The 13,087-nt window shown below is 40.1% G+C and overlaps 1 protein-coding gene across 6 annotated transcripts in view; it reads left to right on the forward strand.

Moving 5' to 3' along the window:
* RAPGEF6 (Rap guanine nucleotide exchange factor 6) overlaps positions 1–13,087 on the forward strand; it is a 190,318-nt gene that overhangs the window by 14,845 nt on the left and 162,386 nt on the right. For all 6 annotated transcript variants that reach the window (XM_070415050.1, XM_070415052.1, XM_070415051.1 and 3 more), the window contains one exon: positions 8,942–9,025. In XM_070415050.1, coding sequence (XP_070271151.1) covers positions 8,942–9,025 — 84 coding nt within the window. The remainder of the gene's footprint in view (positions 1–8,941; positions 9,026–13,087) is intronic.

Genomic DNA, 13,087 nt, shown 5'->3' on the forward strand with positions numbered 1-13,087 from the left:
ATTTGGATAGCTCTTTCTGAAATTCTGTTTCAAGTTTTACCATATTTTAATTGGATTGTATGTCTTATTTCTATAGATTTTTAGAAGTTCTTTTTGAATTCTCTATTCAAGTTCTTTGTTGGATACTTATGTAGCATATATCTTCTCCCACTGTGTGGCTTTCCTTTTCACTCTATTAATGGCATCTTGAAGACAAATTCCTAACTTCTCAGTTTTTCCCTTTGTCATTATTGCTTTCCGTGTCTGGTTAAAAACAAAATCTATTCCTTCCTCAACATTATTAAGATTTTTGGTGTTTTTTTTTTTGCTATAGTGACCTCTTTTATTATATAGACTAGTGGCCGAGTGCACAGATTCGTGCACATTGAAAGAAATTACTTAGACGGTTACTTAGCCTTTTATGTATATAGATTCAACTGGTATATAGGAATGGTATTGATTTTCATGTTTTATTACTTACACATTATTTCTAAACTACTTACATGATTTATATGGGTTTTGATAGCTACTTTCATTTATTTGTTGATCCAGTCATTTATCTATACTAATAATAGAGGAATATGCAAATTGTCCTGGATGCCGTCACAGTAACAGTAATGACTGAACAGCATGCTGTGTGGGACAACAAGGCCGGCAGGGGAGTTAGTGAGGGATGACCAAACGACTGAACATTAGGCTGCGTGGGGCAACTAGGCTGGCAGGGAGCGGCAGTTGGGGGCGACCAGGCCAGCAGGGGGGCTGTTAGGGGCAACCAGGCCAGTGGGGTGGGCAGTTGGGGGCGACCACGCTAGCGGGGGGGAGGGGGCAGTAAGGGGTGACCAGACCAGCGTGGGGGCAATTAGGGGCAACCAGGCCAACAGGGGGGGCAGCTAGGGGTGACCAGGCCAGCGGGGGGGCAGTTAGGGCGACCAGGTGGGCAGGGGGGCAGTTAGGGGCGATCAGGCCAGCAGGCAGAGGCAGCTAGGGGTGATCAGGCTGGTAAGGGGGCAGTTAAGGGCGATCAGGAAGGCAGGTGAGTAGTTAGGAGCCAGTGGTCCTGGATTGTGAGAGGGATGTCCGACTGTTGGTTTAGGCCCAATTCCCGGGGTCTGGCATAAACCACCAATCAGACATCCCCCGAGGGGTCCCAGATTGGAGAAGGTACAGGCTGGGCTGCGGGGACCCCCCCCCCCCCTTGTGCACGAATTTTGTGCACCAGGCCTCTAGTTTTTAAATATTGGTCAGCTATACATTATGCTAATTCTAATATAGAATGGTGGGAAGACAAATTATTTGTCCTTATTGAGTATCATGTGGTGGAGGAGAGTCAGTTAATTAGAATAGTTACACATATTTTAGTGCTATCAAAGAAAAATATAGCTATATAAATCATTGGGACAGAATTGAGAGCCCAGAAATAAATTGATATTTATGAACAGTTTTGCTACACCTGCAAGGCAACAGTTTTGTTATTTAAAAATGGCCTGTACCTAAGATCCGTACACAATGTGTACATAATATGATTGAGGAAAAAAAAGGAACCTCCAATGAACCGTTTATTTTTGATGAAAGTGCTAAAGCATTTCAGAGGTAAAAACACAGTTTTTTAAACAAATGGTACTTGGTTAGTTGAGATATTACGTGCAGAAGGTTAATTTAGACCCTTTCCTTATAACATATACAATAATTAATGAGTGTTACTTTATGCCTATTAGAATAGTTATAGTCAAAAAGGTACCCATTAAATAGATACAGTCAGAAAGGTACCTTATACTGTATACAGTAATTAATGAGATATCACTCTATACCAATTATAATAGCTACAGTAAAAAAGATAGACAGTAATGAATATAGACAAGGATATGGTAACACTTGGAATTCTCATATATTCGTGGTGAGGATGAAGAGTGGTATGGCCTTTTTAGGAAACAGTTTGGTGGTTTTTTAAAAAGTTAAGCAATTTCGAGGACCGGATCTCAAGCAGCGTGAATACGCAGGCTCGGAAGAGCCCTCCACCTTCTCACGGAAAGGTCAGATTTCACCTGGGAAAAGGAGAGAGAGAGCTACAAAACCAAACACCCCGAGAAGAGAGATCATGGGGAGACAAAGAAACCCCCATGTGAAAGAAAAGGAGGCATCACCAGAAAAGGAAGGAAACGAAATGGAGGCAAGCAATATGTCAGAGAAAGAATTCAGAGAAATGGTCATAAGGTCGCTGGAAAGAATAGAAGACAAATTCAACAATATGGTAAAGAACCAAGAGAAAATGAAGAAGAACCAAGAAGAAATGAAAAATGACATTGCTGCTATAAAGAACTCAATAGAAAGCATCAACAGTAGACTAGAAGAAGCAGAGGACCGCATCAGTAACCTAGAAGACAAGGTAGGGAAAAATACCCAAGCAGAGCAGCATCTAGAAAAAAAACTTGAAAAACAGGAGGAGAGCCTAAGGGAACTTTGGGAAATCACGAAAGGAAACAACATCCACATAATAGGGGTGCCAGAAGGAGAGGAAACTGAGCAAGGAATAGAAAACCTGTTTGAAGAAATAATGACAGAAAACTTCCCTGATATAGGGAAGAAAAAACTCACACAAATCCAAGAAGCTCACAGAGTCCCAAACAAAATGAACCCCAAAAGACCAGCGCCAAGGCACATTATAATTAAATTGGCAAACACCAACGACAAAGTAAGAATCTTAAAAGCGGCTAGAGAAAGACAAAGTTACCTACAAAGGATTCCCCCATCAGACTGGCGACTGATTTCTCAACAGAAACACATCAGGCCAGAAGGGAATGGAATGAAATATACAAAGTCATGCAAAGTAAGGGTCTGAATCCAAGAATACTGTACCCAGCAAGGCTATCAATCAAAAATGAGGGTGAAATCAGGAGCTTCACAGACAAAAAAGGACTAAGGGAGTTTATTACCACCAAACCAGCAATGCAAGAAATGCTAAAGGGTCTGCTGTAAAAAGAAGAAATAGGAAGCAAAGAAGGAACACAGGCATAAAGAATAAAAATGGCGACAGACAAGTACCTATCAATAATAACTTTAAATGTAAATGGATTAAATGCCCCAATCAAAAGACATAGGGTAGCGGAGTGGATAAGAAAAAATGACCCATATATCTGCTGTCTATAAGAGACCGACCTCAGTAGAAAGGACACACACAGACTGATAGTGAGGGATGGAAAAAGGTTTTTCAGGCGAATGGAAATGAAAAAAAGCTGGGGTAGCAATACTTATATCTGACAAATTAGATCTCAAAGCGAAGGACATAAGAGATAAGGAAGGCCACTTCATAATAATAAAGGAAGCAATAGCATAGAGAATTTACTTAACAGTATTGTAATAACTATCTATGATGCCAGGTGGTTGCTTAAATTATTGGAAGGAACACTTTGTAACTTACATGAGTGTCTATCCCAGGGGTCCTCAAACTTTTTAAACAGGGGGCCAGTTCACTGTCCCTCAGACTGTTGGAGGGCCGGACTATAGTTAAAAAAAAAACTATGAACAAATTCCTTTGCACACTGCAGATATCTTATTTTGAAGTAAAAAAAACAAAACGGGAACAAATACAATATTTGTATTTGCATGTGGCCCGCGGGCCGTAGTTTGAGGACCCCTGGTCTATCCACTGTGCAGTACACCTGAAACTAATATAAAAAAAGTGTTGAATGCAAACTATAATTGAAACATAAAATAAGCCCTGGCCAGGTCCCCATTTGTTTAGAGTGTCATCAGATACACCAAAAGGTTGTGGGTTCGATTCCCAGTCAGGGTACATACCTAGGTTTTGGGTTCAGTGTGTGGTCAGGGTGCATATGGGAGGCAGCCAAATGATGTTTCTCACATTGGTGTTTCTCCCTCTCACTCTTTCTCTCTGTCCCTATTCCTCTCTCTAAAATCAATTTTAAAGTATCCTCAGGAGAGGATTTAAAAAAAAAGAAAAGAAAAAACATGGAAACTGGAAAAAGAAGAGGACACAGCAAGAGAGGAGCCTGGACTGGCATGTTGAGGCCACCCCTAAGAATTTTTAGTCTTTATTTTATGAGCAGTATGAAGCCTTTGATGGAGTAAAATCTGACAAGATTCGGTGTGCCTCCCTTCTCTGGGCTAGATTATTCTTGGATTCTTTTGCTTGCAAAGAGAAAGGAGATAATAGGGCCCCACTCAACGAGTTTCACTTTCCTTGTGTTTTCTTATCAGCTGTATTGTGAACCATGCTCTGAGAGTGGAATTCTTTGCAAAGATCTGAACTGTTGCTGATTCATAAACTGGCATGTCTCTCATCCTATATAATAAAGCCCTAATATGCAAGTTGACCGAACGGCGGAATGACCGGTCGCTATGACATGCATTGACCACCAGGGGGCTTATGCTCAACACAAGGGGCAGCTCCTGCTTTGAGCATCTGCCCCCCTACAGGGAGGCGACCAATGGCAGCGATCAGGGGCCAAGCCTGGCCAGCAGGTGGCATCATGCCGCCAGTCAAGGCGGTGCCAGTGGCCCTGATCGCCCTGATCGACCCTACCCTATATATTGTGAACATTCTCTTAGATTTAAAAATTAAAACCTGGCAAGGCTACTCTAATACTGAAAAAACAGGATGATGCAACAATGACATGCATGGACTCTGGCTTGCACATTTTGTAGTCAGCCCTTATTCTGACACTTATAATTGTGTGACAAAGCCAATTCTCTCTGCTTCAGTTTTTCCACCCATAAGATGGGGAAAATGGTATTATTGCCTCAGAAGGATCATGTTATGTACTACTTTTTAATAATTCGGGCAAAAAAATGTAGCTGCCCATACAACAGCAAGATGCCTTTCACCTGTATGAAAAGTATGGTCACTGGTGCATGCAGAGTCCCGGATTGTGAGAGGGATGTCGGACATCCCCTAAGGGCGCATGCCAGGCTGAGGGACACCCACCACCCCTATCCACAAATTTTAGAGAGAGGAAGGGGGGGGAGAGAGAGAGAAACATCAATGTAAGAAACATCTGTTGGTTGCCTCTCAAATGGGATGGAACTCAAAACCTAGGTATTGTTCCCTGACCAGGAATCTAACCTGAAAGCTTGTTGGTGCACGGGACAACATTCCAATCAGCATGACTCTTGATGGTAGGAATGAACTTCAGGATTTTTCCTGTATTTGTACTGGATTTTACTGACAACTTTGTGACTGCTTCTGCCAAGTGAGATAAAAATTGGATGTTTGTCGTGGCATCCAGTCATAACTTCCGTCTTAATTTGGAAAAATTTTCCTTCATTGATTTTATTCCTCCTTGATTTTGTAAAAGTCATATTTCAAAAGAATAAGTAAGTGGGATTTCTAAATAAAGAACCTTGGAGAAACCAAGATGGCGGCATAGGTAAACACCGGAAATTGCTGCCTCACACAACCACTTCAAAAATACAACTAAAAGACAAAACGGACATCAGCCAGAACCACAGGAAGGCTAGCTGAGTGGAAATTCTACAACTAGTAGGAAAGAGAAAAGCACACTGAGACTCAGAGGAGCTGCGGAAGTAAAGTGCAGAGGTATGGAGGCGCACGCCGAAAGGGCTGGTGGCTTAGGACGCAGTTGTCTTTTTCAACCGGGAGGGAGTCTCAAGCTCCCAACTGCTCTGAACTCCAGTTCCAGGTGAGTCTATGGGGACCCAGACTCATACGGGGAGAAACGACTGTCTGGCATCAGACAGAACTCGAGGGCGGCTTTCTCTCAGAGGTGCTTGCAGCGATTATCGGGACACTGACACGCGGGGCCTCTTAGGGTAGGACTGGGGAGCAGCCATAGCTGCTTGCTCCGCCCTGTTGATCTCCTGAGACCCCGCCCCACCCAACCTGTGCACAGAGGCTTTTGCATATGAAAGGCCTGGCCCTTTGCAACCTGAAAATTACCTAACAAACTACAGCTGAATCAGAGAGACCCAGAACTTCCTAAAGAAGGTCCAAGGCCCCACAGCAGCTTGCATTGCTTCACAGCTGGGCCTCATCTGGGCACCTCCTAACCCCAAAAAAGGAAGGGGAATCTCTCCATAGCTCCTGCTGGGTAGCCTCAGGCAGAGGCTAAATTAGCACCTTCTTAGAGATCCAAGAGCCAGTGTACCCAGTGGTCAGAGTGGGACCATCCAGATTACAACTCCTCAGATCCATAAGGAACACACTCAGGGGACAGACTCAGTGAGCACCAAAGCCCCACTAAAGCAAGTCGGGCCTCAGAAGGGTGTCCCCAGCTCAGAAGTTCTCCCACTGCAGACACAGCTGATTCTCACAGCAAATTGGCCTGGAGGTCAATTCCTCCCAGTGATACCTACAACAATCAAGGCTTAACTACAACAAGACTGTGCACTCAGCCCACAAAGGGGTGCACCAAGAGTGTCCACCTCAGGTAATTGGGGAGGCTGAGCCATTGGGCCCTATAGGACACCTAACACAGAAAACCACTCTACCAACACAGGGAAGCATAAAAAATGCAGAGACAAAGAAACAAGTCACAAATGACAGAAATAGAGGAAAGCAAACTACTAGATATAGAGTTCAAAACCACACTTTTAAGGTTTTTCAAGAATTTTCTAGAAACCGCCGATAAATTTAGTGAGACCCTCAAGAAATCTAGTGCGACCGCCAATAAATTTAGTGAGACCCTCAAGAAATCTAGTGAGACCCTCGAGGTTATGAAAAAGGACCAACTAGAAATTAAGCATACACTGACTGAAATAAAGGATATTATGCAGAGTTCCAACAGCAGACTAGAGGATCGCAAGAATCAAGTCAAAGATTTGAAATACAAAGAAGCAAAAATCACCCAACTGGAAAAACAAAAAGAAAAAAGAATCCAAAAATATGAAGATAGAGTAAGGAGCCTCTGGGTCAACCTCAAGCATACCAACATCCAAATTATGGGGGTGCCAGAAGAAGAGAGAGAGCAAGATAGTGAAAACCTATTTGAAGAAATAATGACAGAAAACTTCCCCTACCTGGTGAAAGAAATAGACTTACAAGTCCAGGAAGCGCAGAGAACCCCAAACAAAAGGAATCCAAAGAGGACCACACCAAGACACATCATAATTAAAATGCCAAGAGTAAAAGACAAAGAGAGAATCTTTTTTTAAAAAATATATTTTATTGATTTTACAGAGAGGAAGGGAGAGGGATAGAGAGTTAGAAACATCGATGAGAGAGGAACATCCATCAGCTGCCTCCTGCACACATCCCTACTGGGGATGTGCGCACAACCAAGGTACATGCCCTTGACCAGAATCGAACCTGGGACCCTTCAGTCCGCAGGCCGACACTCTATCCACTGAGCCAAACCAGCTAGGGCCAAAGAGAGAATCTTAAAAGCAGCAAGAGAAAACAATCAGTTACCTACAAGAAAGTACCCATACGACTGTCAGCTGATTTCTCAACAGAAACTATGCAGGCCAGAGGGAGTGACCAGAAATATTCTAAGTGATGAATAGCAAGAATCTACAACCTAGATTACTTTACCCAGCAAAGCTCTCATTCAGAATTGAAGGTCAGATAAAGAGCTTCACAGATAAGGAAAAGCTAAAGGAGTTCATCACCACCAAACCAGTATTATATGAAATGCTGAAAGGTATCCTTTAAGAAGAGGAAGAAGAAGAAAAAGGTAAAGATACAAATTATGAACAACAAATACACATCTATCAAAAAGTGAATCTAAAATCAAGTGAATAAATAATCTGATGAACAGAATAAACTGGTGAATATAATAGAATCAGGGGCATAGAAAGGGAATGGACTGACTCTTCTGGGGGGGAGGGTGGGCGGGGGGAACGGGTGTCTGGGGTGTGGGAAGAGATTGGACAAAAATTGTACATCTATGGATGAGAACAGTGGGTGGTGGGGGTAAGGGCAGAGGGTGGGGTGGGAACCGGGTGGAGGGGAGCTATGGGGGAAAAAAAGAGGAACAACTGTAATAATCAGAACAATAAAGATTTAATTAAAAAATGGAGCTCCAGTGGTGCAATTGGTTAGCATGCGGTACTTATAAAAAATAAATAAAGAAAAATAAATAAAGAACCTTAAGTGGGAATTTTACAGCCATTTGCATCTTCCTTCAGTAAAGAGAGAAAGGAACTTTAAAGTACCCACTGGAAAGTTGACAATATGTTTTTCTTCTGATGATAAGCAATTAGAATTGACCCAGAAAGCTTACCCTAGGTTGTTTATAGAATGGTTTGTAGGCCTGGGTTTCTGGATGGTGGATGGTACTACATTCAATGAGGACATAGAAAAGATCCATGCTTGAAGAAAATGAGGATGAGGTAGATTTTAAACATGTTGAGTTTGAATTGTCTGTTAGATATACAAGACGACATGTCAAGTAGACAGCCAGATAGATATACAGTTCTTAGCTCAAAGGAGATATTTTTTTATACATATTAGAATCTTCATATTAAAATTGATTGAAGATTATTGGTATGGTAATAAAGATATTTGAGCGAAAGAGATTAGTTTAGGTCATAAACTAACATCTAACAAGATTCTGGGTTTTTACTGGAGATCTAACTGAACTAAAATGCTGACGGACTTAAGTTATCTGATACTCTTTTATTTTATTCTTCAAACAAACGAATGTATTTCAGAATAACACTGAAAAGAAATAATTAGATTATTATCTAAATTTAGTTGAAAGTGAAGATACAACATTGATAAATTTGTGCATTCCAAGTAATATTGTCTTCAATATACAGAATAGTTATTAGAAGTAGGATTTCTAATATGCAGATATAGTACAATATTTAAGTTGATCTCTATCATATGTGATGATCTAGTGCACAAAGATGAAGAATGTGAACATGGTCTGTGTTACTTAATTTGTGATGATTTGCAGTACTAGAATATATTTCATGTTCTATACTTTGTATTGAATCCATATACATGTGAATGTGTGTATTTATTTACTTTTTATTTAAATAGTTCAGAAACTATTGCCAGATGTTGGTACATCCTGCTTTCTGGATCTGTGCTTATGAAAGACTCCATGGTCTTGCCTCCTTGCAGGTAAGTTTACATTTGGTGTTTAGTACACGTGGCAGGCAAAGTTAACATTATATCTATTTATTTTATCTCTTATGTTAAACTATGTAAGATGTGTATTTTTCTCTCATTAACTGATACATTTTATAAATGTCTTTGCTTATTGTAATTGGAAGTACTTGGCAGAAATCAGTGGATATTTCATATTTCTTTATTTTTTAAAAATATATTTTTATTGATTTCAGAAAGGAAGGGAGAGGGGAAGAGAGATAGAAACATCATTGATGAGAGAGAATCATTAATCATCTGCCTTCTGCATACCCCACACTGGGGACTGATCCTCCAACCCGGGTATGTGCCCTGACTGGGAATTGAACCGTGACCTCCTGGTTCATAGGTCAATGCTCAACCACTAAAGCATGCTGGCCAGGCAATATTTTATATTTCTGAGGAAACATATGTCTTTAAGTTTACACCGTGACATATATCTTACTCCTGTTTGATCTTTAGTTTTGTGTGAAATTTGATCTGATTTATCTAATGGCTTCTGGATTCATTGCTCTTAATGGGTATATAGAGAGGCACTATATCTTAATAGTTAAGAAATTGGTTTTTAGAGAAAGGCAAATGAGATAATAATCCTGACTTTATCACTTATTAATGATCTGACTTTGGGCACATTTTAGTTTCTTGACTGTAATACGATAATAATAGTGCCTACTTACTAGTAAGTGTCTTATGAGATTGGCAGGCTACTCCTCAAAGGTCTCAACAGAAGTCTATAGACATTGACACTCTAGAGCCAGATTACCTGAGTTCATATCTGCACTTTACTACTCCTTGAGCAAATTACTTAATCCCTTTGTGCCTCAGTTTCCACATTTGTAAAATAAGGATAATAATAGAACCTATTTCATAGGCTAGTTTTGAGGAATAAATGAGTTACTATGTAGTAAAGCTCTTAGAACATTGCCTGACTGTTAATAAGTAATTGGTAATTATTAAGATAGTCAATTGTATTACCATTTGTTCTGACAGCAATTCTCAATATTGTGGGGCCTCAAATTATGGTTTGGTGACATAAAAGGTAATTTTGTTAATGACTTTTTTCCAATGTTGAGAAGATATTTATTTTTCTTTATTGATTAAGGTATTACCTATGTGTCCTTATTCCCACATTGCCTCCCCACTCATGCCCTCACCCCTCTGGTGTCTGTGTCCATTGGTTAGGTTTATATGCATGCATATAAGTCCTTTGGTTGATCTCTCCCCCTTACCCCCACCCTCCCCTACCTTCCCTCTGAGGTTTGATGGCCTGATCGATGCTTCTCTGTCTTTGGATCTGTTTTTGTTCATCAGTTTATGTTGTTCATTATATTCCACAAATGAGTGAGATTATGTTATATTTATCTTTCTCTGACTGGCTTATTTCGCTTAGCATAATGCTCTCCAGTTCCATCCATGCTGTTGCAAATGGTAAGAATTTCTTCTTTTTTACTGCAGTGTAGTATTCCATTGTATAGATGTACCACAGTTTTTTTGTTTGTGTGTTTGTTTTTTTAATTAATTCTCCTTTATCAGGAAGAGATCAACGAAGGCTCACATGGTAGTAGTACATTGCTTTAATATCTGATTCAGACACTTTATATTTGTCTTTTTTTTAAATTGTTTAAAGTATTACCGATAGTAGTACATATGTCTCTTTTTTTTTTCCCCATTGACCTTCCCCCAGCCTCCCCTACCCCCGGCACATGCCCTCCCCCCAGCCCCCCAGTGTCTTGTATCCATTGGTTATGCTTATATGCATGCATACAAGTCCTTCGCTTGATCCTTACCTCCCCCCTAACACTCCCCAGCCTTCCAACTGTAATTTGACAATCTGTTCAATGCTTCTCTGCCTCTGTATCTATCTTTTTGTTCATCAGGTTATAATGTTCTTTATTATCCATAAATGAGTGAGATCCTGTGGTGTTTTTCTTTCACTTCCTGGCTTATTTCACTTAGCATAATGCTTTCCAGTTCCATCCATGCTGCTGCAAATGGTAAGAATTCCTTCTTTTTTATAGCAGCGTAGTATTCCATTGTGTATATGTACCAAAGTTTTCTAATCTCCTCATCTGTTGATGGGCATTTAGGCTGTTTCCAAATCTTGGCTATTGTAAATTGTGCTGCTGTGAACCTAGGGGTGCATATATCCTTTCTGATTGGTGTTTCTGTTTTCTTGGGATATATTCCTAGAAGTGGTATTACTGGGTCAAATGGCAGTTCCATTTTTAAATTTTTGAGGAAACGCCATACTGTTTGCTGCCTGTGGATTTCTCTAGTATTTTTATGGTTTCCCATCTTACGTTTAAGTCCTTTATCCATTTTGAGTTTATTTTTGTGTATGGTGGAAGTTGGTGATCTAGTTTCATTTTTGCATGTATCTGACCAAATTTCCCAGCACCATTTATTAAAGAGGCTGTTTTGGCTCCATTATATGCTCTTGCCTCCTTTGTCGAATATTAATTGAGTATAATGTCTTAGGTCAATTTCTGGGTCCTCTATTATGTTCCATTGGTCTATATGTCTGTTCTTGTGCCAGTACCAGGCAGTTTTGAGAACCATGGCTTGTTAATATAGTTTGGTGTCTGGTATTGTGATCCCTCCAACTTTGTTCTTCTTTCTCAGGATAGCTGTGGCTATTCGGGGTCTTTTTTATTCCAGATGAATTTTTGGAGATTCTGTTCTAGAATCTTTGAAATATGCCATTGGTATTTTAATAGGTATTGCATTGAATCTATAGATTGCTTTAGGTAGTATGGACATTTTAATGATGTTGATTCTGCCAATCCATGAACATGGTATGTTCTTCCATTTGTTTATGTCTTCCTCTATTGCTTTTTTTCAGTGTCCTGTAATTTTTCGAGTACAGGTCTTTTATGTCCTTGGTTAAGTTTATTCCTAGGTATCTTAATTTTTTTGGTGCAGTGGTAAATGGGATTGTTTTTTTCATTTCTATTTCTGTGAGCTCATTATTTGTGTATAAAAAGGCCATAGATTTCTGGATGTTAATTTTGTATCCTGCTACATTGCCAGATTCATTTATTAGATCTAGTAGTTTTTTGATGGAGTCTTTGTGGTTTTTTATGTATAACATCATGTCGGCTGCAAATAAGAACAGTTTTACTTCTTCTTTTCCAATTAGGATGCCTTTTATTTTTTATTCTTGTCTGACCGCTATGGCCAGTACTTCTAGTACTATGTCAAAGAGGAGTGGTGAAAGTGGGCATCCTTGTCTTGTTCCTGTTCTTAGGGGAAATGGATTTAGTTTTTGCCCATTGAGTATGATGTTGGCTATAGGTTTGTTATATAGGGCTTTTATTTTGTTGAGGTATGATCCCTCTATTCCCACTTTGCTGAGGGTTTTTATCAAGAAAGGGTGTTGGATTTTGTCAAATGCTTTTTCTGGATCAATTGATATGATTATGTGATTTTTTTAAATTAAATCTTTATTGTTCAGATTACATTTGTTCCTCCCCTCCCCCATAACTCCCCTCCTTCCAGTTCCCGCCCCACCCTCCGCCCTCACTCCCCACCCACTGTCCTCATCCATAGGTGCACGATTTTTGTGCAGTCTCTTCCCGCATCTCCCATTCCCCTTTCCCCCCCAAGAATAGTCAGTCCATTCCCTTTCTATGTCCCTGATTCATTATAATCACCAGTTCATTCTGTACATCAGATTATTTATTCACTTGATTCTTAGATTCACTTGTTGATAGATGCATGTTTGTTGTTCACAATTTGTATCTTTACCTTTTTCTTCTTCCTCTTCTTAAAGGATACCTTTCAGCATTTCGTATAATACTGGTTTAGTGGTGATGAACTCCTTTAGCTTTTCCTTGTCTGTGAAGCTCTTTATCTGACCTTCAATTCTGAATGAGAGCTTTGCTGGATAAAGTAGTCTTGGTTGTAGGTTCTTGCTATTCATCACTTTGAATATTTCTTGCCATTCCCTTCTGGCCTGCAAAGTTTCTGTTGAGAAATCAGCTGACAGTCGTATGGGTATTCCCTTGTAGGTAATTGACTGTTTTTCTCTTGCTGCTT

Source organism: Myotis yumanensis, unplaced genomic scaffold, assembly GCF_028538775.1.
Source record: "Myotis yumanensis isolate MYYU_CA2020_CCGP unplaced genomic scaffold, mMyoYum1.0.hap1 SCAF_5, whole genome shotgun sequence".
NCBI classification, from domain to species: Eukaryota; Metazoa; Chordata; class Mammalia; order Chiroptera; family Vespertilionidae; genus Myotis; species Myotis yumanensis.